This window comes from Pleurodeles waltl, chromosome 9 (assembly GCF_031143425.1).
Source record: "Pleurodeles waltl isolate 20211129_DDA chromosome 9, aPleWal1.hap1.20221129, whole genome shotgun sequence".
In the NCBI taxonomy this organism is placed as follows: Eukaryota; Metazoa; Chordata; class Amphibia; order Caudata; family Salamandridae; genus Pleurodeles; species Pleurodeles waltl.
Genome location: NC_090448.1, coordinates 984,287,481 through 984,315,285, shown reverse-complemented (window position 1 = coordinate 984,315,285; position 27,805 = coordinate 984,287,481). Strand labels below are relative to the sequence as shown.

The window sequence follows — 27,805 nt, the reverse complement described above, 5'->3', positions numbered from 1 at the left end:
TTCTGAGACCCAGCATAAGACACAGAAAATTCACGTTTCTTCTTTTATTCAGACAGACCTGGGGATAACGAGCAAAGATTGGATTTTCCCATTCTGAGAACAATACTTCGAGAGACTTCCCATCACCTGTGGCATCTGATGCATCTATGAGCAAAAAAAGTGACAGGAGAAGTGAGAGAACTCAAGATAGCCTGGGGAAGCAAAAATGTAGCAGGCCTAAGATGCCAACATTGATTAAAGACAAACAATTTTTTTTCCAAAAACCTGGCAAGTGATGAAAAGTGAGGCATAGGACAGGGGTCGGGCATGTTTGTGTGCAATAGCATTTTCTGCATGTGGTACATACATTTAAAATAAACTTCTGCTACTTCTGTTTCCCCCAGAGGTGAGTTCCTTCCTCTTTCAGCTGTCAAGCTTCCCAACCTTATATACATTAAACAAACTTAAGAGGAAGTTTCTAGAAACCCCCCTCCCCTTGAGTAAGTTGTAAAATTCAAGTGCTGGCAGTACCTGGTCAGTGCTGAAAAAAGACATAGACTGACCAGATCTCACAGTGTATTTCCAAGACCGAGCTGTACCCTGCTCTGCCATAAACATTCTCAGCCTGGTATATCCTTATCTACATTCCTCCCCCATGCTATATTCCCTTTCCTAGTGAGAAAAAGAAAAACACTTTAACAAGCTGTGCGTGGAAAAATACCTGCGCCATCAATGTAACGGCGTTTAAAGCTAAGCTAAGCACAAAATTGAGTTAGTGGTCAAGATGGAACTGGTGGTTAAATAAAGATAGCATTACAGTCATGCAGTCTGATTCAATTAATTGTTTTTACACATTACTGTGTGACTGCCAGCTCACGACTGCACAAGCAACATTTCCACACACAGATCAACCTTTTTTTTCAGGCAAGAAGAGAAACATGTGGGATTTTTTTTAATTAAATGTTTCTATTAGTTTTATGCAATATCAAAACATAACCAAACACGCTCCACCCCCCCACCCCCCCACACCACCACAGTACATATATACATTAACTGTACAGAGTTTATGTTAAGTTTGTCACAGTATTCCAATCCTTGTTGATTTTCTCCTAGTCCCAGCTCTCGATTGGTCCTGCCCTTAGCCTGTGGCATCAGCGTTTGGACTTCACTTCATGCAAGTGGTATCTCCACTATGGGTACTCCTTTCAACCAGACCCCAACACCCAGCCCCCCAGACCTTTTAGTATTTCTGTTCACATCCCCTACCACAAAATATTTCCTTGTCTAATATTCTGCAGGGTCCATACTATCTAGCCACTCTTGGTGTTGAGGAACAATCCCTGACCCCCACTTCCTGGCAATATCCTGTTTCACCACCATAGACTGATTAATAGTTTGTGGCATCACGTGTGGTCCATCTGTCCCCATACAGCCAGTAGCGCTAGCTCGGGCCTCAATTCCACAGGTATCCCTCTTACCCCCTCCAATGTTTCTCTAACCGCCGCCCAGAGGACCCCAACTCTAAGGCAGCTCCACATCGTATGATAAAAGGTGCCCTCTTGAACGTACCCCTTGAGACAACCAGAATTTGCCACCCTGCCCTGCCTATAAAAGCAGCGGGCGCATATAGTAGACTCTCTGTAGGATTTTGAATTCTATAAGTAGGAGAGACGCCGGAATGGCCGTCTCCACCGGGAACATGACTGCCTCGCATCAACCATTCTCCTCTAGAACTCCATAATTTCACACCCATCTGTTCAGAAGTCTAGACGAGGAAGGCTGTGTGTTCCTCATCAATATCGCATAAGCAAGGAAGATCAGTTTTTCTTTTCCTATCACATCCAGCAATCTCCTCTCCAGTGGCGAATCCTCTTGTGTCTCTGCATCCGTGGGGTGCTGTGCCGGAGAACAGCCCTAAACTGGGCATATTTCAACCACTGCATGGCAGGCATCCGTTATTCTTTTTGCAAATGTGCAAAGGAGACTACTTAATTGGTGTACAACCCCTTTCACCCCCCCTCCCCCTCCTGCCCCCAGTGTCGAGGTACCTATATTGTTCCAACAGCAAAACCCTTTCAAGATCATCACAATTTGGAGCCTGGCTCCCTACCACAATAGTGCTCTCGGGGTCAATCGAATGCACCATCCAATTTCTTTGTTTAACTTCCTCCAGGTCCGAACCACCAATTCCGTAGTTGGACATAGTGTCAAATCCAGTCTGCCTCCGTATTGTCAATACAGATAGCTTCTAGTCCCCATAGCCTGGCAGTAAGCCCACAATGCTGGGTTCCCCAATTGGGCAGATGCCCAATGGTTAACTACACAGCCTCAAAATACTCGTGAATGTTTGGCAGCGCTATCCCCCCCTTCGTATTTGGATTGCTGGAAAGTATGTAGCACCACCATCAGCTGCCCACCCACCCATAGCAAGGTGCGCACCTACGTCTCAACTCGTGTGAAGAATGTGTCTGGGATTCTATATGGTGAGTTCTGAAGAGTGTTTAGAAATCTGGGAAGAAACAACATCTTAAAAATTGTCACCTTCCCATCAGGGAAATAGGCAGAGACTGCCAGTGTCTTACATCTTGGTCAAAGCACGCCAGTAGAAGGACTAGGTTAGCTTCATATTACACATCCAAGCTTCTGGTGATCCAGATCCCCAAATATTTAAATTGAGTACTCTCCACTCTGAAAGACAGAGCCAATGGTTCTGACCCCAGCAAACCTTCTGAAACAGTAGGGATTTATCCCAATTTATAGCAAACCCAGAGACCTCCCCATAGACCTGAAAGATGCCCTGCAACCTTTAAAGTGTCACAGGCACCTGAGGAAAGTATAATAAAATATCCTCTGCATACAGGGAGATTTTTTTCTTCCCCACCTGAGCCACCCAGCTATCCCCAGATCTGCGCATCCACCTGTATCCATTCCAGCAGACCCTCTATAACCAGTACAAACAGCATTGGCAACAAGAAGCAGCCCTGCCTCGTAACCCTGTAGAGCCAGAACTCATGAGAGGCACTGCCATTGACCCTCAGCCTTGCACTGGGTCTGTCATAGAGCAATGTAATACTCTACCTGGGGCCAAATCCCATCTTTTCCAGCACTCCAAAGAGAATCGTCCACTCTACAGAGTCAAAGGCTTTATTGGCATCAAGGGAGACTATAGATCTGCCAATGGGGTAGTTCTCTAATGAACTTATTCTCTCTTCCCATGCTCCCAATCCGTGCAAGTAATTTCCCAGCCTTATTACCAACCTCATACAGGTGTGCGGCCGAAGGATCAATCTTACTTTTAATGGAGAGTGATCACTGATGCCTCTTGCTAGGCATTCTGCCTTGCCAAAGCTGGGTAATAGGCATGTTGTTGTGAAAAAATAATCTAACCAGGAGAAAAGTCTGTGGGAGCCAGAGTAAAAGGAATATCCCCTCTCTTGTCCATGTAAGGATCTCCCTACATCACAAAGCCCCAATGCCTGCACAAACCCTCCTAATCTGCCCTTCGTCGCCCCACTTGCATTCTTTTGCTAGTCCATCTAGGTGCATATCCAGTACTAAGGTGAAGTCACCCCTGCATCATCATGTCTACATTTGGTGCCTCAGTCAGGATTGCCCCCACTTCCTGAAGTCTCTGTAGCCCAGGGTGTGCATATACATTAAATAGCAAAGGTAACTAATCATACTCCCCCAGAATCACTATTTAGCACCCAAGTGCAACAATCCATGTTCGAAGTGTGTGGAACAGGAAGGATCTACGGATAAGCACAAAGACAGCCCTAGAGCCCGACGTGTGTTGAGCATGACCAATCAGCTTGTACTTCCCCCTTTCAATACCTCGGTGCTGTGCATCTGCTAGATGGGTCTCCTGCAGGTAAATAATGTTAGGTTGGTAACGAGATAGTGCTTTATGGACCAGCCCTCTTTTTACCTTGTTGTCCAACCCATTAGCATTCCATGTCACTATCGACAGCTGTTTGGGATGTACCATTGCATATCTCCCCTCTGCTGCCCCTCCATATCAATGAGTTCTGTGAACGTCTAACCCATACTTTTCTTATGCTGTCATGTGAAGACAGACAGAAAAACAAGAAAAATAATGACAACCGAAAACTACCCCCCCTCCCCCCAACCTACTACATCGTGTTGACACAGTGTTTTCAGTCCCCAAACCTGAAAAACAAACCAACAGGATATGAGTCCATCGCCGGGGCGCGACCAGTCGCCAGCATCATCTAGGTGTTTCCAGAGGGAATCAAGTCCCTTAGGCCAGAGTGGTCGCCAAGTGTTCAACCCCGCTTCCAGGTCACCCACAATAGGCTCATCCTAACACAGCTTGTCCGCCAGCAAGGGTGTAACAACTGGTAGTTGTTCGTCACCTGAGACTTGATCTGTCGCTGTATGGTCCGATCCACTACCGCTGCCCTCCAGTGCCAGAGTCCACAATTTATTGCTGTTCAAGATGCCCCTATCTCTAACACAGTTTTGACCTGCGCAGCTTTCATCTGCTCCTGTGTCAGAGCAGTCTTATTACATTTACTGTTATACCTGTGCTTATTCAATTGTCTTTTCGGGCCATCCCCCAGCTCTGTGTCCAACAATCAATCATGACACAGCCCCTATGTTTCTAGCTATTCGCAGATTCCCTGAGGTGCCCCCTGTATTCCACTCCCAGCGTTGCTGAATAACGGAGTGCATATTTCAACTGGCGCATTAACTTTTTCACCGGGACATTTGCCCCCTTCAACTGTTCAACACAGGTGGTGTAGTCAGGGTGAAGGTCAATCTCTTGGCCATCTATCGTTCAGGGACATGGTTCCTCGCTATCTGGAGGATCATATCCCATCCAGGAAGTTCATCAACCGTGAGATAATAGGTCGAGGGTTCGCTCCAGGCGGTGGCGGGCTTGCTGGGAATGTGGGCATATTCTACAGAGAAGAATTTTGAGGGGGCACCCCCAGGACCACTACAGCCAACCATTCCTCCACGTAGAGCTCCAACAATGACCCCTCCAAACTCTCAGGAACCCCCACCAAGCGAATATTGTGGTGACGAGACCTACCCTCCAATTTTCAAATTTATTTGGCAAAGTCTTCAGTTCTTTTTCCATAGGAGACCCTCTTGTTAAGGTCATTCACCTTTGGCACCGTAGTCTCTAATATACCTTCAGTCTCCTTCACATGGTCAGCAAGCTTTCTTTGGTCTTCTCTGAGGAGTCCAACTTCCCCCACAATCATTGTGATTTGCGCCTCCAGAGTTTTGTGGTACCTTTTATTGCCTCTAATATCACGGCTGTGTGCGCAGCCAGGGTCTCCGATTCATCCACTTTCCCTGGGGGGCTCCCTAAGGCGCCCCATATGAGAGCTCCTCCTTGGTGGCTCTTGGTTTGACCATGTTTGCAATCAGAGTGTCTACACAGATACACCCCAGTGGTATTTCAGAGCATCTTTTCAGGCCACTATAGCCCCTTCACTCAGGATACATTAGTGGAGAAGCTGTACGCAGCAGGATCCACTACATCTTTAGTGGAGAATCTACAGTTGTTTAGGTCCACCAGACAGCCTGATAGCCCTGTGTCTGAAGCATCCTGCAGCACAGCCCCCTTATCCAGAATGTCGATCCAGGTCTCTCTCCCTGTGACAGGGTTCTCAAGATGCTCACCTTCAGAGTCTTCAGCACCAGGGGTACAACCAGAGAGACAGCGGCTCAGGCAGGGAGCACACAGACTATTAAATGAGGGATAGATCTATCCCCCAAGGTGCCAAGGCTATATCTTTCCCCTTTACACAGAAGCCATTATCTTGTTCTGTTTGAGGGCGGGTCGCATGCACATTCCAAGAATTTCTCCTCTTCTTATTTCACCCCCCTTGCGCACCGCATCCCCACAGAGTGTCTATTTTCGCACAAAAATCTAGTTCAGTGACTTTCTAGATTTCAAATCCGGCAGCCGCATCAAAACCTCCAAGCAGCAGCCATCTTGCCTTTGTGGCATCCACCTTGAGTTTCCCCGCGGGCCAACCCAACAGTCTCAGACCTTTTCACCACGGGGCTGGGATGGTGAGAGAGACAATACACCACCGGCTGCTCCCACTCCAGGACTCCTGGAAGCACATTTCACGGCAGCTGAGTAAGGCTATCAGCGCAACTCCTGCCGCTGCTCCTCTCTCTGCGTGTTCTGCTCCTCCAGGGGCTGCTGCAGATCTCAGGCCACCCAAGGCATCGATTAGGTTTGTCTCTGGGTTGGCAATCAGGGCTTCAACACAAAGGGGCTGACTACAACTTTGGAGGACGGTGTTAATCCGTCCCAAATGTGACGGATATACCACCTACCGTATTACGAGTTCCATAGGATATAATGTATGTCACATTTGGGACGGATTAACACCGTCCTCCAAAGTTGTAATCAGGCCCAAAGTCTAGCAACACCAATCAGTCCCCAAAAGCTGCACAGCAATCGGCGGCCACTCTAGCAGAATCGAATGGCTGCCATCTTAAAGGGCCATCACCCAGTGTACCGTAAGTCGACCCGCCCGCCGAAACAGGCAGAATCAGGCCCCCTCCATATCCGCAAGTGCTCTGGTGGTTCACCGTCTCATATGGCTCCGCTCAGCCTGAGGTCAGGATTATGCCCACCATTTCCCCTAGCTGGGATGGGAGCTCTAGACCATACTGTGACAATAGTGGTTCTAAAATCCCTACCTGCACTACTATGATTCTACATGAGAGCAATAGCAGTGTTAGCCCGAATCTGCCCATCTAGTCCCTGGAAGAAAACCCAATCCCCTTACCTGTGCTACAGGTAGAGATGAGGTCTGTTGGTCTGCTGGGAGTCCTCGCACATGGTTGAAGAGAAGATGCAGAGTTTCAGCAGAAGCTGAAACAACACCGTGCAACATGAGATTGCAGGCTGACTGCAATGTCCTCTCCAGGGTGGTGGGGGCAGTGTGGTGTTTTATAATGAAAACATCTGATGTCCTAAGAACTGCTCAGAAGTGACAATACATATTTTTCTGTGTACCGTCAATACCAGGTAAAACATTGTGTGCAGGCTTGGGTGAGCACAGGATGAAAATGTTGTGCAAAGAAATAATAACAAATTCTGCATGGGGGCAACTGATAAAAAATAATAAAACATCTCCACTGAAATGAAGCTTTGCTGAAATAATCAGAGGAATAAATATAAAATGTAATTAGGTGAAAGGGCATAGGCACAGGCTCAGAGCTAAAATAATGTGCCCGTAAAAATGCTAAAATAACCTCACGACAATAGAACGTATGTATATGCAGACACTTGCTATTGTATTTTTACCTGCTTAGCAACAGGCAACACTTTTGTGCTAAATGATTATATTGCCAAGTTTCGTTGTGAAAGTAAACAAAATTAAAACACGTCTGGCAATGTGTGAAACTAGAAATGACATCATACCGAGAAGAGAATGTTTCAAAAGAAAAGGCCAAACCTGCCACGTCTCATTAAAGAAATACCAGAAAGTTTGGTTTGTGTGCGGCCACTCCATCCTCTTGTAACGTGACAAGAAAAAAATATACTGGCAGTGGTTTGAATAATGAAAATGTCAAATATTGTTTCCCTGTAGAATTCACCTTAAGATGCTCAGTCCCCCAGCAGGCACACAGGCACCTGTAACAGCCTCTGACTAAAAGAAAACAAAAAATATATTCTTCTAATAACAGTTACTATAAAACATAATTTTGTCCCATTTATGCATAATATTTACTATTCATATTCCTCACACTATCCTACCTGCAGGCTGCAGAGCGGCAGCAGTCCGCTCTTCTCTGGGCCTAGGAAGGAAGGGGAGAAGCAGCTCACTCCTAAAGGGATGGCACCAGTACCGAAACCCTAGGCAGAAGGGACAGCAGAAGAGCATGGATATGGTCACCGATCAGTATGTGGCTGCACAAGGATTAACTAGATGCAAATGTAGTGCCTTATTTTGGTGGCGCGGGACACCCTCCAAGAAGTGGCAGATGGCCACTATATTTACAGTGGTATTTACATCAATACATCGTTAATACGACAGAAAGGACCATCTGCTACATTTTGGACGATGACCTACATCTACCCAACTCTAAATAAGGTGCATATAATACAGTTGCTACAATATAGGACAGTAATAACAGTATTTGCTTTAGGGTTCACAACCAAATATGTCTGTGCTGTCGTGACACTCCTCAAATGTATTTAGAAGATTATTTTCAATATTGCATGTTTTCAAGCAAGCACTAATGGGGAACATATATTTCAAATTAGGAACTATACTAAGTCTGACTAAACAGCTATTTGGAAGCTGAAAGAGATGGAACTGTCTCCCTTTCACTGTCTCTATGTCGTTACACTTTCCTAGATGTGCTATCAAACCTCAAAATGAAGACAATCCTTGTTCCTTGGGCACTGCAATTAGACGTAAACTTTCACCCAAGAGAGATGTTCCCACAATGCCCGATGCACAACAAATCTGCTGTTCAAACGGATAAAGGCACAAATTGGGATGGTAATAACCTCCTAAAGATTTTATAATCCCAGAATAAATGTAATGCTCTTTTCACACTGGCTAACAATATACTTGACTGCAAAACTCACCTCAATCTATTTGGCATGGTTCCATTCTTAGAGTGAGGATGACTGACTTACCTATAACTGGATCTCCAACTAGGGTCTTTTATACATTCATAGGATTATAAAATACCATTTGGAGACAAGGAGAGGCATCTGTAATATGTTATACTTAAGCAACTTGAATTTTCTAGTGTTACCATAATTTAAACTCAAACTTCATCCACCAACTAAACGGCTGAAATACTGCCCAGTTCTGAAATCTATGTTAAATTTGGTGGGACACGTATAAGGAGCAGCCAACAAACTTTGACTAAGAGCCCTGACAGGTTGTTTGAAAAATTATTAACGATACAAGGACTGAAGAAGGGGAAACTTGTCTTAGTGTTGAGGTTCCGAACCGGTGGTCCAGGGACACCTGGGGGTCCGCAAAGCCTCCTCAGCGGGTTCGCGACTGCTTTGAAAATTAAATAATATTAACAGATTAGTTCCCCAGCTTTCAGAACTAGCTCCATTTGGGGGGGGATAGGGGGTCTCGAATTCAATAATGATTCAATGGGGGTCCCCGGGATAAAGTGGGGGTCCACAAAAGTAAAAAGTCAAAAGGTTGGGAATCACTGCATTAGACTTTCACCTTTCACTAATCTCATTAAGCACTGAGAGAACACCTTATGGCGAGACCAAGTACTGTTTCTTAAAGCTGTTGTTGCGTTCAGGGATGCTATACATCAACTGGGCAACCCATGTTTGCAATATAGCTGTATATCCACCTCTTTTTTCCACATCCTGGTCAGTCAGTGATATATGCAAGGTGATTGCAAATAGACTGGCAATGGGTATCTAAAGTCATCCATACAATGTACCCGTTATATTTTACTGCAAGAGCACTCCAAATGTATTTCTATTTATGGAGCAGCTCCTTTCCCTCCTTTTCTTCCTTGTCCCTTTCTACCATGGTACGTTTCAAGGTATCTTCATCCCTAGTTCTTTCATGATAGAAACGTCTGATAGATGATGCTGAAGGTTCGGAGAGACAGGTACTGGTGGTTGGCTGAGAAGCTAGCAAGGTGTTTGGAAAGGAGCTACATGCTAATAAACCCAAATGTATTTATATTTATGTTGGAGATCTCACCTTATCATTACAACAATAATGTTACCTTTAAGGTAACTGTCACTCATAGTCACTAACCCCATTCCCATTGTCAACAAAAGGTCACCCTTGCACCAAGAGATGGAACCAGGAATTGCAGCTACAGCTATTTTAAGACAGAGATTTGTGCCCCACTACCACATACTCATACATATGTCATAATCAGAACTTCCCTAACCCTGCATGTTTGTACGTCCTTTCCTGATTCTTTACATTTATAAAAAGGAGCTGATCATTGTGCCCCTTCTGACTGATGACTGAAAGGATGGCAGTAGGGCTTTAAAGAACGGTAAGAGCCTGTGGACAAAAAATAACAGCCTCCATAAAGGTAACTATCCTGCCCTTATGTCCTGTCTGTTGCCCACTGCACCCCGGTGGGAACAGTTCAAAGCAAAAGAGCACAAGAAAAAGAGGAGCAGAAGCCAACTCAGGAAACTTGAGCCTCTGGGGTTCTGCAAAACATCCTTGGCAAAGTTAGCATCCCTCCACATGGAAACTTCTAGCTGAATTAGGTATTTTGTGGAATAAAGTGGTGATCAAAATACGAATTTAAAAAAAGAGTTGTGGAACAATGCAGTATCCGGAAAGAACCTAAATAATTCAGATAAACCTTTACCTATCTTTTCAGAAGCGTTCCAGTTCATATGTCTGCAAGAATACTGGGGAGAGGCTCGAACAATCCCAAACTACAAGGTACCAGTGACTAAGAATTCAAATTATTCTGCACGCAGCATGCTCATCGCTTTCATATCAACTACATTAGACTGAGCAATGCAGGTCAGACATAGGCATAAAGACATTCAAGAACTAGAATAAAAAACTGCTATTTTTTTCAAATCTGTAAATAAACATACAATAATATTTATTTTCCACCCAGGTTAGTCAGGGATATTTCTGCTTTGCATGGACCCCTCTATAAAGTAGTAAAAGTGATTCTCCAATCCACAAGGGGCAGGAGGAGTCATTCTAATAACAGCCCGTTTTAATAGTAATTTATTTATTACAAATCACTTTTTTGGAGGATCTGCTGAGGTGGGATCTGGCTTTAACTAAGCATATGTTCGTAAACTAACATCAAACCCATAATGCTGGGTTAATAAAATAATATTTACATTATAGCCTTATCGTGCTAATTGTGAGATTCAACACACATGCCTGCCCAATTGACTTATTTCCACAAAAGAACCCTACATTGTTAGATTATACTTTATTACAAGAGTTCTATTTTGCCTTCATTTTCAAATTGTGGCCTACCCCAAAAGGAATGATAATCACAAGCCTTGACCCTAAGTGGAGGTGCACTTTTAAGGGTTCCAGCAAGAAAATGGTTTGAATCTGCACATGTAGAATAAGATAGAATGATTAATGTAATACCCGGATTGAAATCCTGTGGTTAGTGCCTAGCATTAAGGCAAAGTGGGACACTTTGAAATTGTATATGGAAAACACATCAAATCATCATAATGCAGGGCTAATTTATGGCTGAGATTATTTGTTGCTAAGCAAAAACTCTTTAAAATAACAAATTACCAATAGAAAAGGGAAAAGGGACTTTGCCAAACTCTGGCAATTATGAAAAAATATATAAGGTAATTGAAAAGTTCATCTAAAATCTCTGGGGCTGGTCGTTAATGCAAGCAGGAAGCCAAGCCGATTGGTTAAAAATAACAATCATGGCTGTTCATAACACAGGAGTTGTAGAGACAGACTGACAGGTTCAACAACATGAAAGTTGGGATAGAAGATACGGACAACAGACTTGAACAGGAGATACTATGTGCACAGCAGTTTCTTGTGAGGGTGCTCAGTGAAGTGAAGAAAATTGGTTAACAACCACTGATGTGTCCATTCCAAGGCAATTAGGATCTTTTGATCCTTGGTGTATTGTAGCTTGATGATGATCGATGGATTATAGGTATCGGAGTAAAGGCCTATTAAATAGTGCCTTTACCAGTTCATCAACAGGAGATTCCCATCTGTGCCTGGTTGATAAAACCTCAAGTGTAGTTTAGGAATTTTTTGTTTTCTGTATCGGCAAACAGATATCCGAGGAGCCACCCCATTCACAAAAGATGTGAATACGTACTGCTTTAATTAACACCCACTCATAATTCTCTTGAAAGGTTCTGTTGATAGAGTGTAGGGGCGCCTTTTGTACACCAGGGAGGTGGACAGCACTGCTGTGAAGAATTCTAGCAATTAGCCATTTTCACATCAACTGTGTCAGAAAGAACCAGGACTCAGGTAGTGTTGTCCATCTGAATGACAAGAGAGTTTGATTTGAACGCTAGAAGGAACAACTTGAAACTGATCTGGTAGGATCTCTCTTTTTTTCAACCACATCCCTTGTACTTGAAAGTGAACAATGTGTGCCCGCCTCCGATTCCACAAGAGAGGCATCCTAGCTACTGTGTGTGATGGAGCATCATGGAAAAATGGTACTCCTTCCAGGGAAGTTCCCAATCAGCACCAACAAGGAAGAAACTAGGTCACTGTCTTTATGACAGTGAACATCTTTTCAGGTACCTGAATATTGGCACCATTGATCTTCCAAAGAGTGCTGTATTTGTCTGCACAATGACATGGATCCCAGCAGGGATTAAGTTTGACTGGCTGTCTGATCTATGCACGCAGCACTTTAGACTGAAGAAGGATGTCTCTCCTCATTAGGATACACCATTGCTGCTTGCACCACAAGACTGCTCCAGATAATGGATGGACTAAACTGTAACCATTATTGATTTTGCCTTATTTACGCAAAGAACGCAGTGTAGAAGGGTGGAGATAACCATGTGGAAGTGTTGCTAAACCACTGACGTCCCTTTGATAAGCTAGTCTCATGTAAGGATACACACGAAAATCCTTTTCGGCCTGAGATGATAGGCGACTACCATCATGCACCACAATAAAGCTCTTGGAGACAATTTGAAACCAAATGGAAGAACTCAGAATTAGTAGTGGTTATTGCCCACCTTGAACCTCAGGAACTTTCGATGTTTGATATGGAATAGGAAAATAAGTTTCGATGAGATTTATGGTACACATCCAGTCGCTTTGGGAAATTTTGGGTACAACCAATGGAGGGCCAACATTCAAAACGCTTCTTTTTTAATCCATGTTTGCAGTTTTCAGATTGAGAATGTGTCTGAACTGTTGTATGGGACCCTTCTTTCGAACAAGAGAGTAATGAGAATAAATTCCTGTTTTCTTTTTTGGAATGAATGACCCCCTGCACGGTGTTCTTGTCCTGTTGTTGAAGCATTTGTTTGAGGCACAGAAATACCTTTTTTGGAAGTATGTCTGTTTGAGAAACTGAACCTCCTTGATTACCCAATTTAAATAATATTCAGCACCCAACAATTTTTTTGTGATTTGTTTCTATTATGGCACGTCAGTACAGATGCTTTCTCATAGCCATGTAGAGAGGAGTAGTGTGAAGGAAGGAGTAACTGTTTGATAGGTGGCTTTTCTGCAGATGAAGGCAGCCACCTCCACCTTCTGATAACTTTCTTGGCTGGTAATGTTTCCTCAGCTGGCAATTATATTGCTGCAGTCACTGAGGGATTAGAACCAGCATTCATAAGGCTTAAACTGATTCTTTCTATCTATAGTATTTCTTTCCAGTTTAACAGCCCTGTGGAGTTACAACTCAGTCTTCATGTATTACATTATGTAACTACATGCAAGCCAAATAAAGAACTACCAGAAAAGAGAAGGTTTAAAATTATCTTCTGAGTTTCCAGCTTCAAGTTTGTAAGTTGTAGACTAGATATATGCTGCATGCCCAGACCATGTCAGAAGCCATGCAAAGCCATGTCTAAGAAGGCAGTTTGTGCCTTGATGAGCTTATTAGGAACCATCATACCTTCCTGGTTGACTTTTTGAGAATTCTAATTGTTCACTGAAAGAAGCTTTTCAGTGAATGGATGCAGAGAGTCCCATGGACATCTGTCATAACTGCTTAGGAAAGGAGTAGCACTTGTTGTTTTCATTGTGTCTAAGCACACACAGACAAAACAGGAGCCAACATTATGAGCAGTTCTATTGCTGGGTGTAATAACCCTTGGACCAGAGGTAAACGTGGTTTTGAGAATCAGTGATGATGCATCTTCTCAAAGATGCCTATTATAAGAATGTTCAGCTTTGAAAACTTCTGCCTATCACAAGTGAATGTAGTGATGTCATCAATTAGTAATATTCTAGAAAGAATAGAAAAGAACAAAGAATGTATATGCACGAGAACTACAAGACATTCGGGAACATCACCTGGACTATCTGGAATGAAATGAGTGATGGCTATACCATTGGAGTGTCTGTATGGAGTCCTACATCTTCTCATAGGTTTAGGAGACTTCCTGCAAAAAGACTTGGTTGGGGAAGTCAGTGAAGGTGGCTGTGGAGGAGTCACTGGTTGAGGAGCTGCTGGATCCATTGGAGAAGTAAGCAAGGAAGAAGCAGGTATTGAAATGCTGGCACTGTGGAGAAGTAGTTCACAGATAGGTGGAGGCCAAGGACAGATTCACTGCTGGCATGGACTTACATATAGGTGAATTCAACCTGCAATACTCCATGGCCAAGTTTCCAGCAACTCTTCTGTTTCTTATCCTGCAAGCTCTTTTTGCTGAAAAGTGAAAACACCTACTTGGTGTTGAGTCCTTTCACATCAAATTACATTTTGACATTGAGGGAGCTTGAACACTGATGTTTTTATTTTCTCCTCTGACAATAGCAGCTTGACAGCATACTTGCTGTTGACAGTGAGTATATGGCAGTCTTTGATGTCATGGACCTCAACGTCAAACTGCAGCAACAGTGTTCCTCATGTTGAGACCTCTTTGGATCACTTTCTCTAGGAGTCCCTTAAGTTGGATGAACAAGCTAATGTAGAGGAGCCCACTCTCCATGCCCATCAGAAGTCCTGATGTAGAATCAGGCTCTGAAGACGAATCTTTCTTTAAAGCCCTCTTGCAAATTTTTTGACAAAATGGCCCTTTCTCTATTACATGGGAATCCTGCAGCCAAAGTACACAAACATTATAAAGCTCTGTCCGTCCCTTCTCCCTACCAAGGAAGCTCCTTTTACATAGAGAAACTGAATTCTGTTGAAAAACCAAATTAATGCTGTCAGAAAACAAACAAAATTGACTCTCTGCAATAAATGACATCGAGTAATGTGGTTTGGAAAGCTTAACAAAGGTAAAATGCCAGAAAGGCCAAATTTAGTGTTTTAGTACCTTGTTTGCAGGAACACAGAAATGACTCAAAGTCATTGATAGTGGAGAGTGGAATAAACGTGAAGTACTCTTTCGTAAAGCAGTAGTGTCAGTTTTAAAGCAGGTTAAGACTGCAGCCTGTCTGGGTACGCTGCCCAGCTTTACATTCTCGTTTTCTATCAAAAAGGCTTACGAAAAAGTTGTTATAATATCTTTAAGAGAAGTGGCTCTTTAAAATAGAATTGGCTTATTTGTTTGCACCATCCCTGGAGGCCTTTCGATAGAGACGATCATCTCATTATGGGCAACAGTAGACATTTTGATGTTACAGAAAGAAGACACTGGTAACATGATATTTATAAAGATCTAAGAAGGGAAATTTTGAATAGCAGTATCAGTTACCGATTGTGCTGGTTTCCTATTGTGAACTGGAGGCACTGCATGTGTTCCTTCTGAAATGGAACATAAAAGTAGGCATCCTAAAGATCAACTGAGTAAACCAGTCATTATTCAGTACAGCTCCTAGTAACTGAGTCGAAGTCAGTATTTTAAACTTTTTAAGGGAGCGTAATTGCTTTAAATTGTTATGGTCTAGGAAGAGCAGAATGTTCACTTCTTTCCCTTTCAATGTAGTAATGGCAATCATATCCATACAGCCTTTTCAAGGCTTGGATTAGGTTCGTTGCTCTTCAAAGGTAGAGCCTTTATGTCTCCTGCAGATGTTTTTTGGATGCTGACTGATGCAGAGGTATCCTAATTATGGTGGCATTGGCATTTTGAGAGCATAGCCATTCCTACCCTCTGAAACAATCCATGCGCTTTTGGTGATTTGTGTCCATCTATGGCAGTTGAGGAAAGCCTTCCCTTCAAAGGCATTGAGTATGGCGACTGAGATTGTTCCAAGGAGAGTGACTAGCTCATGGGGAAGTCAGTGGAATCTCTTGTCATTGGCTGACGTAGGATGACCAGACTTTCCCTCCTTGAAGTGCCTTATCTTTGCCTGCCTACTGGCCACATCTTGAAAAACAGGAGCTACCAGATTGAACCTGGATTCCAAAAGGACTAGCTGAGCCTTTAAAGACTGGAAGGTCTTCTTCATCTGGAAAAGATGAGGCTGCCTGCCCGGTGTCAATGGGATTTGCACTACATAATATGGCCCTGAAAGTTCAAATTTTCGGTTTCTGGATGACCTTATCCATAGCGGTTTGCACATTATCTTCCCTTAGAATGAGATATTGATGACTTTATCATGGGTCTCCAGCTACAACTTATGCCACATGGCCAGATACAAATCTCGGTTCCTATTTCAATGAGGTCCCTGTGCTTCCTGCCATAATTACCAAAGATGAGCAAAAGGTTGCACCCTTTCTTGCCGCACTCCAGAAACAAGGAGGCAGATTTGTGCCAGAGGTGAAGACAATAGCTGGCCATATTGGTTGCACTGGGCTGTGTGAGAGAGAGGGTACCATAGTGGGCCATCATCTTCCCATTTGTCTCAAAACACCTTGCCTCCATGTCCGTATGTCTGAATGGGCTCTCTTCTTCTTACCAGACCCGTCAGGATCACAAGATCTGTTGTAACTCCATGGATGTGGCATGTTCATCCCAAGACTCCCCTTTTCGAGGTGAAATACCAGGGGCAGAGTGGGACTGGGAAATCAGCACCAGATCTGAAGATTCCCCCTGTAATTTCTAATTTCTACAGAGACCTTTGGGTTCCCAAATACCTCAAGTAATACTCTACTCCCCTGGCATTGGTAACATTGGGGGTTGGAGTTACTGGGATACAGTAAAGGGCATTCATATTGAGGCCCAAAGTGTGGACAGTGCCAGGGGATCCGTGATATGGTGTTCAACTATTTTGATGGCAACCGCAGAGAAAGGCTTCCTTCAAATGTCTGAACCTAAAAACCTGGGGTTCTATGGCCAGTCCTGGACTTGGTGGAGGAGTTGGTGTCAGTTGCAGCTCTCAAGGTATAAATACCCTCAATCCCCACTAGAGTTTTGATGTCACAATGGGCAGAGCTTCAAAAGCCTTGCCATGACAACATGATTGCATCTGCTTAGATGCAAATCATTTTGTTTGCAAGTAATGGTTTCCAGATCTCTGTTCTTCTTGTTCTTCACACAGCATCCAAACACTAGTGAAGCCTTCCTTTTGCCCTCATCCCACCAATGAGGCTCCATACACAAAAGGTGGAGGAACCCTGGGAGCCTGGTAGTTCAGGAATCTGTCAGCATAGTTGATCCTAACTCTTTATCTATGGCCCTTTCATCCCCAGGCAGTGAATAAAAAAAAAAAACTCAAAGCATTTGGGAAACAAATATTCTTCTTGGCCAGCCAAGCCCTTTGGTCAGTCAGCACCAGCTGTTTGCTGTGTTAGGTATTTCCATGCATTATGGGACATGGTTGCCGAGATCTTGCCCTCCATCCTGGAGGAACTGCATGCCAACATGGCACAAGCTATTCAGGATTGGCAGGTGTGTGGCGCTGTGCCAGGAAAGCAAGATCACCTGGAAAAGCCTGTGGAGTCACAATACCTGCCAATTCACAAATGGACAAGAGAAAGTCTTAGCCGAGGTACCGATTAAACTGTCAGTCACAGCTTTGCTGAATGGCAACAAGAGATTGGACGAAGCTTGCCTAGGTTGCAAAACTTCAGTGAGGACACTGTTGTTTTTCCCTCAACAGAAGGCAACTGTTAGTCTAGGAATTCAGCTGCATGCTTGGTGACCACAGCAAATGAGGCTGTCTCTTCAGCTGAGGGGCTAAGGGGAGAACACAACCCAGTATCAGGGGAAGTAGCCAACCCGCAGGCCTCTTGTAGATCCATGTAGAAATTGTCATCATACTGTGTGGATAATCCATCATCAACAAACAGCCAGCAGTTGTCAGAGTCTGATCCAAAAAGTTGGTGGACCACTGGAGGGCAGTTCCTAGGTAAAGGAAAAGTTGTGTCACAGTCATAATAAAATGACACCGGACAAGTTGGAACTGTTCTGGGACGCAACCTTGGTCAAAACACCAGCTTGAAGCCAGTCACAACAATTGGAACAGCATTCTTCTGTCGTCGGTGTGTCAGGAACCAGCATGGATCTTGGTGCCTGGTCTGAAGTCAGTCCTGAATCCACAATGGGTTAGTGGGGCGCAAAAAGCACCAGAGACTGATCTGCCATAAGTAATCAGACTGGAGGCCTCCACAGACCTGTGAGGCCTGAATGCACACTAGAGATAACTGGAAGGGTGCAAAATGGCTTCTTTGAAAGCCTTAATCTGTTGAAACGTCGCAGACGACCTCGGATTTTGGATATTGGGGTGCATAGTAATCTGAGCCAGAATCATCTTCTCGGCTGGGGGCCAGAAGTAAGCTCAAGAGGCACCTTGCCGTCCTCATAACTTTACAGGAAGAGAGTGCAGAGACTGGGACAAGAACCACTTGGCCTTCTTGTGCCTTTGCTTTTGACTTATTCTAAACTTGGACCGTAACAAAGACCTGCCATGTGAGCGGCAGCATAGTGGAAACAGGTCAGCGCCCTCAACATCAAGCTGAGATGGGATTTATGAGACTTCTTTTGGTGTTCAGCAAGAAACAGCTTGGATTTGCGTTACCGGATCGCCTTCAGATCCATAAGTACACACTTCTTGCACATCTTGAAGTCGTGGCCCAAACTCTAACACCAGACACACACGCTGTGAGGACCTGTCACAGACATCTGTTTGTGACAGTCCCTACAAGGTTTACCTGGTTTTAGTATGAGACAGGGCCCCTTGCACATTGGAAAATCAGACGTTTGAGAAAATCTGTGTCAACTGAAGAAGTTGGGAGCTAGCTCTGGATTCACGTACAAAAACACAGAAATAAAGGAAAGTATTCCAGTGCACAAGGCTGGCACTTATATGCAGCTCTGAACATCAATTCCGGACGCAGAAGTTGAAGCAGAGTCACAGAACACCACCTAATGGCACAAACGGGCTATGCTTCAAAAATCTTCTGGATCCAGTCTTGTGCCTTGAGATATTTACAAGGTGAGGGATCTGTGTATATTAGTATCTATCAGAAATCAAGATTCTATAGAAACCTCACTATGCTCTATGTGTTATGTACATGCTGATAAGTCCCTTAGTACTCAGAAAATAGCTGTGGAAAATATCCTTGTACTGCACTGGCATAAATAAGGCTTTTCGGAGTAGGACTTTCCCCTTCACATGTCTACCAAATGACGCATTTACGAAGACACTCCCTGCCAATCTAGAACTAACAATAACTATACAGAAATGTAAATATGGGAATTCTAGGGAGGCGCTGAGCTTGTTCTAATGTGTATTTGAAAATATGCATATGGGTCTTAGTATTTGTCTTCTCTTGCTTAGTATGTAAAATTTCTAATTAAGATTAATTTACTAAAAGATAACTTATTTGTTCCCCAAAGCGTTTAGCCCAAGTCCAGTTGTGAGACTTGATAGGTGAGATGTTCAAAAGAGAGGAAGGAAAACACATATGCAAAGCTAATGCTAGTTGGCAAGACCCCCACTCTAGTTGGCCAAGGGGTGTAGTAGTGAGGAGCTGTCATTTGAAAAAGCGGAAAGGAGCACATCTGCAAATAAATAATCTTTTCTATAAATATTCTGTACAGGGATGTGCCTCAAGCATAAGTTGTTAACCTTTTCTTTGTCTACACTTTTAGAGTCTACATTCTGAGAATGTTTAAATGCTATGAACAGGCTTAGCACCACCGCGTAGGGAGAATCGCTTCAGCTGTTCTCCGAATGAAGGGATAACGAGCAGAAAGGGCTAGAGAAAACCAAGAAAAACAGTTTGTGCAAGAGGGTGTCACAAATTCTCTAGTACCTTGATAGCGGACAAGCAGTTAATAAAACAACAAACAAGTAAGGCACTTTTCTTCAGATGTGCTACCAGAGAATAGCGTTTCTTATCTATCAGAACAATATGTCTTACAGTCCTGAGACAGTCACCCCAGCTGTATTCAGATACAACAGCACCTTGCCCTAAGTAGATAGCTTGTTGGAAAATAGCCATTAACATTCACCTCATCAAGCTTGCCAGTCAGGTTACAAGGAGCTCCTTAACATTAATCGTCACAACTTAAAAAGTCAAACAGTACATACCAGTTCTGGAGACAACATTCACAGCCAAATTTGTTAGGTCCTTGGTACAAGTGGTATGACTATCTTCAATTGGCGCAGTGTAACTGCTGAGTCCAGTTGCTGTATTGATATATACTATCCGACCAAGCGACGCATCAAAATGCTGCAGCCAACCTGAAGAGCAAGGGTTTGGATTATTATCTACCCTCAGACAAACCATGTCTGTTGTGTCACAATCCAAGTTATTGGGAAACGGCTCAACAGGACCTTCTGTGGCCTTTGAACTCACATTTAAAAATGCAGTTTTACCACATGTATCTTCATTTTTACTGTTAGAGCAGAGCTTTGCGCTTCCCATAGCTAAGCTAACACCCCCACAGGATAAGTCATTGCCTGTTGCGTTAATATACATGGAGTGTTTGCTCAAGCATTCAGGAGGTTTGCTACCACTGACCGTGTTCTCTCCACCGTGGTGAAGGATCTGGTAATTATCGATGTCCTGGTTGAGCCTAGAGTTACCACCTCCTAAAACTCCATGACACAATTGGAGCTTTTGGCTGGCCTGGGTATCGGGCTCCTGTTCTAAGACATGTTTGCATATTACATTGTCATTGAAATCAATCAAGGATGCACCTCTATAATGATCATTTTTTTCTACTGTAGGAGTTTCTTTATGGACACCCCTCATTTTGGACAACTTTGAAGCTAGTGATCTCAAGGGCACGGTTGTAGAGACCGTTTGTTTGGACTGAGTATAATCATACAGTGTCAGGGGGGTCTCCATCTTATGCTCATGTCGCAACATTACATCTTCAGTAGTGATTGGAGGTGTCTCCACTATCAGGTCAGGGTAACCTTCTGTCAAAGGAGCTGCAGCGATATTACTTTTAGCTTCAGGTGTCAGAGTTGGATCAAGGCACTGAATGGGTTGTCCATTGGTACAGGGAGGTAGGATATGTTCGGGTTCTGCACATAAGATTTTGGGTGCAATACAACTTCCATTCTCACTGTTCTGAGTAAATGATGAGTGTGGTGATGAATTCTGCATATTTCCACACCATCTTCTAAATCGCTCTAGTGATCCCAAATGAGCACTCAAGGAAAGCTTTCTGCTAGCTCGAGACTTGGCAAACACAGACTGCTTTGTTGTGCTCTGGGCATTGCTTGCTGTGTTGCCTTTATGTACATTGCTTTCTGTATTGAATTTACGTGAAGAACAAAATGTTGAAGTCACAGTATGTGACTTTTGTAAAGGTAATCTCATATTACTGCCACTCCAGCTGCTATATATGCAAGTCTCTTGTGTATGAATTGTGCTTATCCTGTGGTCATTGCATCCGTCTTCCATTTTGCTATGCAAATTAGCATTTTTATTTGTCAAAGCAACTGCAGAGTTTGTCCCACTAGGATCGGGTTTTGCGATGCTCATACCGAGGCCCAAAATGTCTTGTCCTGAATTATGTGTTAGGTTGATTTCATTCACTGGACTGGAGGCAAGATGAGTTATAAAGCCAGTTAAACACAACCTGTCACGTATTGGCTTTGTTCCTGGTCTGCCTTTACGAGGCTCTGTATTCTTGAGCATGTCACACATTTCCGAGGATGCTCCTTCCAAAGAAATACTGGGCCAAGCTTCCATTTCAAAGCCACACTCATGACTCACTTCCGGGTTGTCGCCACTGACGGAAATATCCTCAGGATTGCCGAGAACGTTGGAAAGTACTGAATTTCTAGGGGTGGGAAGTGTTAGTTGTACACAGTTTTCAGTTCCTACACAACTGGTTTGCTCCGAAATATCAGACATGGCCTCTGTACAGGGGACCTTGTCAACTTGGCTGCCTATTGAACGAGGAAGTAATTCAATGTTATGGTGCTCGTTCCTTTTCTCTTTCACGGTTTCTTCTGCTCCTGAAATAAATGTGCTTAGTTTTTCGCTTTGCACTCCTTCCTCCCCCTTAGATAAAGGCTCACACGGTCTCCTTTGTTCAGTTCCTACACATAAATGGGTCTTTTGGGCTGGAGTTTGTATTACTTCTGTGTTAACATCAGGAGTCACATTATTAAACAATTCAGTGTTTGTTACTTTCCTCCTTAAAACATCTTTGGATTTAAGATTAGAAAATTCAAAGGAATTGGTAACAGTACCACATCTTTCCTTAAAGTTTTCCTGAACAGCATTCCTACGAGGAATATTGGGATGAATATCAGGGCGCGAAAGAGTAAAATCATTTTTTTCATTAAATTCTGTAATGTCGTCATTAGAGGGTTCCATAAATAAGTGTTCACAGTTTAAAAACAGTTTGACCCCTTCCTCAACACACTTTAGAACTCCATCCCAGTCTCTAAACTCAATGAGAGTCTTTGCAGGCTCAAGGCAAATGTCGTATTCGCAGTAACTGCAATTTATATTGATAACATAGATTCCATGAAGCTCTGGTCCAGCACGGTGCCTTGAAGGACTAATCTGCTTGCAAGGAGGGACAGCTTTTGCCTTGCATATCACACTCTCTTTTCTTAGCAAAAAATCAATCAGTTTATGTAGTCTTGTTTTCAGCACCAGTCTCTTGTTTACATACAAAAACTGCATGTTCTTGTTATAATGGCCCTCACAGCTTATGTAGCCACTGACTGCAAATCCACGATGCTCAAACTGTACAGGTCGTAGCTTTTGGGATTTAGACAGACCATAGATCTGACAAAAACGGGAACACACATCCTTGGTTTTGGGGAGCTGGAGTAACATGGAACCTGCAGCATCATTACGCAAGGAAAAGGAAATGGCAGGGTACATAAAAGAAATGGCTTCCACCTTCTGCCGTGTCCTTTCTAACTCAAGGACATGGTCGAGGCACTGGCGCCTCACAGGGAGGTTGTAGAAAAGGTTACAGACGGTCACTGTGGTGCCTGCACTTGGCCTGCTCACCTCTGCTTCGCAGACTTCCAATGCTTTCCCGTTCTGAAACATCTTGGTAAACGTCTTTGATGACTTGTTGGATTTTGACAAGATCTCCACAAGACTTGCCATGTTTGCTATGCTTACCACTGCCTCACCTCGAAATCCAGAGCTATTTAAGTTCTCCAAATCTCCAACCGAATGGCATTTGCTAGTGAAGTAACGCTTCCCAACTAACTCCACATCTTCTCGCGACATCCCGGTGCCATTATCTACTACTTGGATCCGAAAAGTTTCTATGTCCACTCGGATGGCCACACAGGAGGCAGAGGCATCGGTGCTGTTGAGGAGGAGTTCCTCCACACATTGCCCAAAAGAACATATGGTCACTCCAGACCGCAGACGAGCTCGTACTTCAGCAGGCAAGCTTTGAATCATAGCAGTTCAGGCTGGGTACGGAGGCTCCTCAACTCTCATAGTTTAGAAGCAATTCATAACCCACGAAGATCACTTTAGAAATCCTAAAAAATAAATATATAAAAAAAATATTTGTAAGCTATTTTTTCTTTCTAAAACAAAAACACATTTTCTCACTTTTTCTAAGAAAATCACCTTAAATCAGTTCCAGTTTGGTTATGTACATTACACACATGAACTCTATTCATGTTTCCAGGAGAAAACCTATGCATTTTGTCTCTCGGAAGGAGGTAATTCTCAAAGACAAATATGATTAACCCAAACTACAGTGTCCTGCAATGTGGAGAAAAATACTCACCATTGCGACTCTCACACTCACACTTCCAGTTCCCTTCCCCATTCCTTTATAAGTGTGGGAAGTCAGTTTCCTATATAATGACAGGTTTAACATAGCAGAATGAACCATGAAAGCATGCACAGACTGCTCCCTGCCCAGAGTCAACTTAGGTTGAACTACAAATCTTTCCTTCCGGACCAGAATAATTATAAAGGGCAGGACAGATATATCATATTAGAAGGGGGAAGACCGAAGGTCTAGGAAACAGTAATCATAATAGTGTACAAATGTTGTTACCTGTATAGTTCCTCTTAGGGTGGTCACAAATGAACCTATGACAAAAACAGCCACAACAGCAGAGAACTCTTCAGCATCGTCAAAGAGTTCTCCAACCCCAGCGCCAGCGCCAACGCCGTCACGCCCTCACAGGATTTGTGCGAATCCCTCGCCACTTTCTTCCATCGCAAGATCAGCGACCTCCACGACAGCTTCGGACACCAGACCCAACCATACACCACTGAACCCGCTTCCCCGGACATCACCCTCAACAACTGGACCCACATCAACACGGAAGAAACCAAATCCATCATGAACTCTATCCACTCCGGCGCCCCTTCGGACCCCTGCCCGCACTTCATCTTTAACAAAGCCGACGACATCATCGCCCCGCACCTCCAGACCGTCATCAACTCTTCTTTTTCTTCTGCTACCTTCCCCGAATGCTGGAAGCACGCTGAAGTCAACGCCCTACTAAAGAAACCTACGGCTGACCCAAGCGACCTGAAAAACTTCCGCCCCATCTCTCTTCTACCTTTCCCAGCCAAGGTAATAGAAAAGACCGTCAACAAACAGCTGACCACCTTCCTGGAAGACAACAACCTGCTCGACCCTTCACAAACCGGATTCCGAACCAACCACAGCACGGAAACCGCCCTCATCTCAGTCACAGACGACATCAGAACCCTGATGGACAACGGTGAAACAGTCGCCCTCATTCTCCTCGACCTCTCGGCTGCCTTTGACACCGTCTGTCACCGCACCCTAATCACCCGCCTACGCTCCACCGGGATCCAAGGCCAGGCCCTGGACTGGATCGCCTCCTTCCTCGCTAACCGCTCCCAAAGAGTTTACCTCCCTCCGTTTCGCTCAGAACCCACCAAGATCATCTGCGGCGTACCTCAAGGCTCATCGCTCAGCCCGACACTCTTCAATGTCTACATGAGCCCCCTCGCCGACATCGTACGCAAGCACGACATCATCATCACCTCCTACGCCGACGACACCCAACTTGTACTCTCCCTCACCAAGGACCCCGCCAGCGCCAAGACCAACCTACAAGAGGGTATGAAGGACGTCGCAGATTGGATGAGGCTCAGCCGCCTAAAGCTGAACTCTGAAAAAACGGAAGTCCTCATCCTCGGCAACACCCCGTCCGCCTGGGACGACTCCTGGTGGCCCACGGCCCTCGGCACCGCACCGACCCCCGCAGACCACGCCCGCAACCTCGGCTTCATCTTGGACCCTCTTCTCACCATGACCAAGCAAGTCAACGCCGTGTCCTCCGCCTGCTTCCTCACTCTCCGCATGCTCCGCAAGATCTTCCGCTGGATCCCCGCCGACACCAGAAAAACCGTGACCCACGCCCTTGTCACGAGTCGCCTGGACTACGGCAACACCCTCTACGCCGGGACCACCGCCAAACTCCAAAACCGCCTCCAACGCATCCAAAACGCCTCGGCCCGCCTCATCCTCGACGTACCCCGCAACAGCCACATCTCCGCACACCTGAGACACCTGCATTGGCTCCCAGTCAGCAAAAGGATCACCTTCCGTCTTCTCACCCACGCACACAAAGCCCTCCACAACAAGGGACCGGAATACCTCAACAGACGCCTCAGCTTCTACGTCCCCACCCGCCCCCTACCCTCCGCTGGCCTCGCACTTGCTGCCGTCCCTCGCACCCGCCGCTCCACGGCGGGTGGGAGATCTTTCTCCTTCCTGGCGGCCAAGACCTGGAACTCCCTCCCCACCAGCCTCAGGACCACCCAGGACCACTCCGCTTTCCGGAGACTCCTAAAGACTTGGCTGTTCGAGCAGCGATAACCCCCCCTTTTCCCCCTAGCGCCTTGAGACCCGCACGGGTGAGTAGCGCGCTTTATAAATGTTAATGATTTGATTTGATTATGAAAGATGTCGAGGATGGAGAATTATATTTGCACATAAATATTTTTTACAGAATCAGTGCATCTATATACTTATGTGTTTATTTACAAAAGATAGCACGCAGTTAACACCTGGAAGGCAGACTAAGGTGTTTTCTTCATTTTAGCACGTTTCAGGAATCTGCCCTGGCTTCAGTATTCCAACAGAAGTAGCAGCAAAATAATTTATCACCTCCTCCTTTTCAGCATTATCTGGAAACAGTCACCAGAACTAATGGAAACTTAACACCCACCTCATTATCATAGACCAATTAATGATACAGAATCACTTCAAACTTAATGCTTGAAAAACTGAAATATCCGATTTTTGTTAATGGAAAAATTATGATTCTTTATCCTTCTGGCTGCACAAACTGGGACCTCCACCAAAAACAGTTAAAGATATATGAAATCTTAGAATTATCATTGACTCTGTACAGTCTATGAACATATAAGCACACCAACAATCCAAATCCACCAAATCCTTCATGAAAACCCTATCGTGTATATTTACACATCTCAGATTTCTTCAAACAATTCAAGCAACATCATTAATCCTGTCAAAATTAGATTCCCTAGTTAAATGTGCCACAAAAACTCGCTCTCAGCTAGGAAAGGCTAAAAAGAATTCATAACTCAACAACAAGACTGTTACTCTCTCCTGAGACTGTCTCTCTCCTGTGCTGAAGGCTCTACACTGGTTACCAGATGGAAGATGATAATCTTTCAAGTCATCATGAGTCACCCAAAGCGTGATAAATGATAATGGCCCTATGTTTAGGCACACAAAAAATAAAAAAATAAAAAATAAAAATCAAAACATTCTCAAAAAAAGGAACTTTGGTTTCCGCCTAGCATCACAGCTAATTATTATAGTACAGGAAAAAAAAAAGCTGCGTGTCAGCACTTTCTCCATACAGGCTCCCAAATTATTCCTTCGCCAACAAAGATAAAAGCCATCATGATCCACCTCGAATTCAGGAGACTGGTCAAAAGCTGGCAGTTCTCAAAATGACATCATGGAAAATAAGTTTGCTTTATTAATACGACCATCGGCAGCCCTCCCCACCAATACAGGCATATGCACCACCTGCCTAGTCTCCCTTTGAAGAGAACATAACATAAAGACAATAGAAACGGCAAAGATAGTCCACCTTTCCAGATCTTCACTTGCATAAATCGCAGAATTAGTCAACCGCACAAAATGAACAACATCTCACACGATAAAGACAACTAGTATGAAACCAAGAAACATTGACATAATTGTATTACATCTGCAACAAAGAATGGAATTCAACATGATTACCAATTCAATTTTATTACACAAGACTAAAGAATACATAGCACCTCAAACATGCAGCGACCACTGACCATTCAAGACAACGAGCATGATTTCACTTTACGTTTCTCCTGTCCCTATCAACCTCCCCTTGTTTGCCCTATTTTTCTTTAATCATCTGCCACATAACGAGTTTCACCTTCGTGCACGTTAGCACCTTCCGTACTACATGATGAAACTCAAAATGTCCTCCTAATCCCACTACACAGTTTCACAAATCATTTGAATGAACACAGAAATTTCCTACCACCATTGACTGTCTAACCCCAAGAGATTGGTGTTGGCCAATGTTTTTTTAACCCACTTCACATTTGTAAGCAACTTTTAAAGTACTGCCTAAGACAATCTGCCCTTTCATTGCCACGTATAGCAGGTAGGGTGCTAACTAGACAACATTTATAGGTACATGTCCAAATTTATTGTGTTTATTTGGAAAGCCAGGTCAACTTTGTGTAAACATTTTCCCTGATGTAGACCATCAAGAAATCCCCCAATAGTTATTGTATGATTGTTATATCTGCAGATGCATGTCCCTCATCGCCAGGTTCTACAAATGGTCCACCATTTCAGCCTTCTTCATGTAACTTGTTGTAAAGA

At 44.1% G+C, this 27,805-nt stretch overlaps 1 protein-coding gene across 3 annotated transcripts in view; it reads right to left on the bottom strand.

The window, feature by feature from the left end:
• The window catches only part of MLH3 (mutL homolog 3), a 156,876-nt gene that overhangs the window by 90,892 nt on the left and 38,179 nt on the right, over positions 1-27,805 (bottom strand). For 2 of the 3 annotated variants that reach the window (XM_069208470.1, XM_069208472.1), the window contains exons 2-4: positions 20,043-23,435; positions 7,739-7,837; positions 59-144 (exon numbers count right to left, since the gene is read on the bottom strand). In XM_069208470.1, coding sequence (XP_069064571.1) covers positions 59-144; positions 7,739-7,837; positions 20,043-23,352 — 3,495 coding nt within the window. In that variant the 5' untranslated portion in view covers positions 23,353-23,435. The remainder of the gene's footprint in view (positions 1-58; positions 145-7,738; positions 7,838-20,042; positions 23,436-27,805) is intronic. The other variant, XM_069208471.1, reaches the window with a different exon arrangement.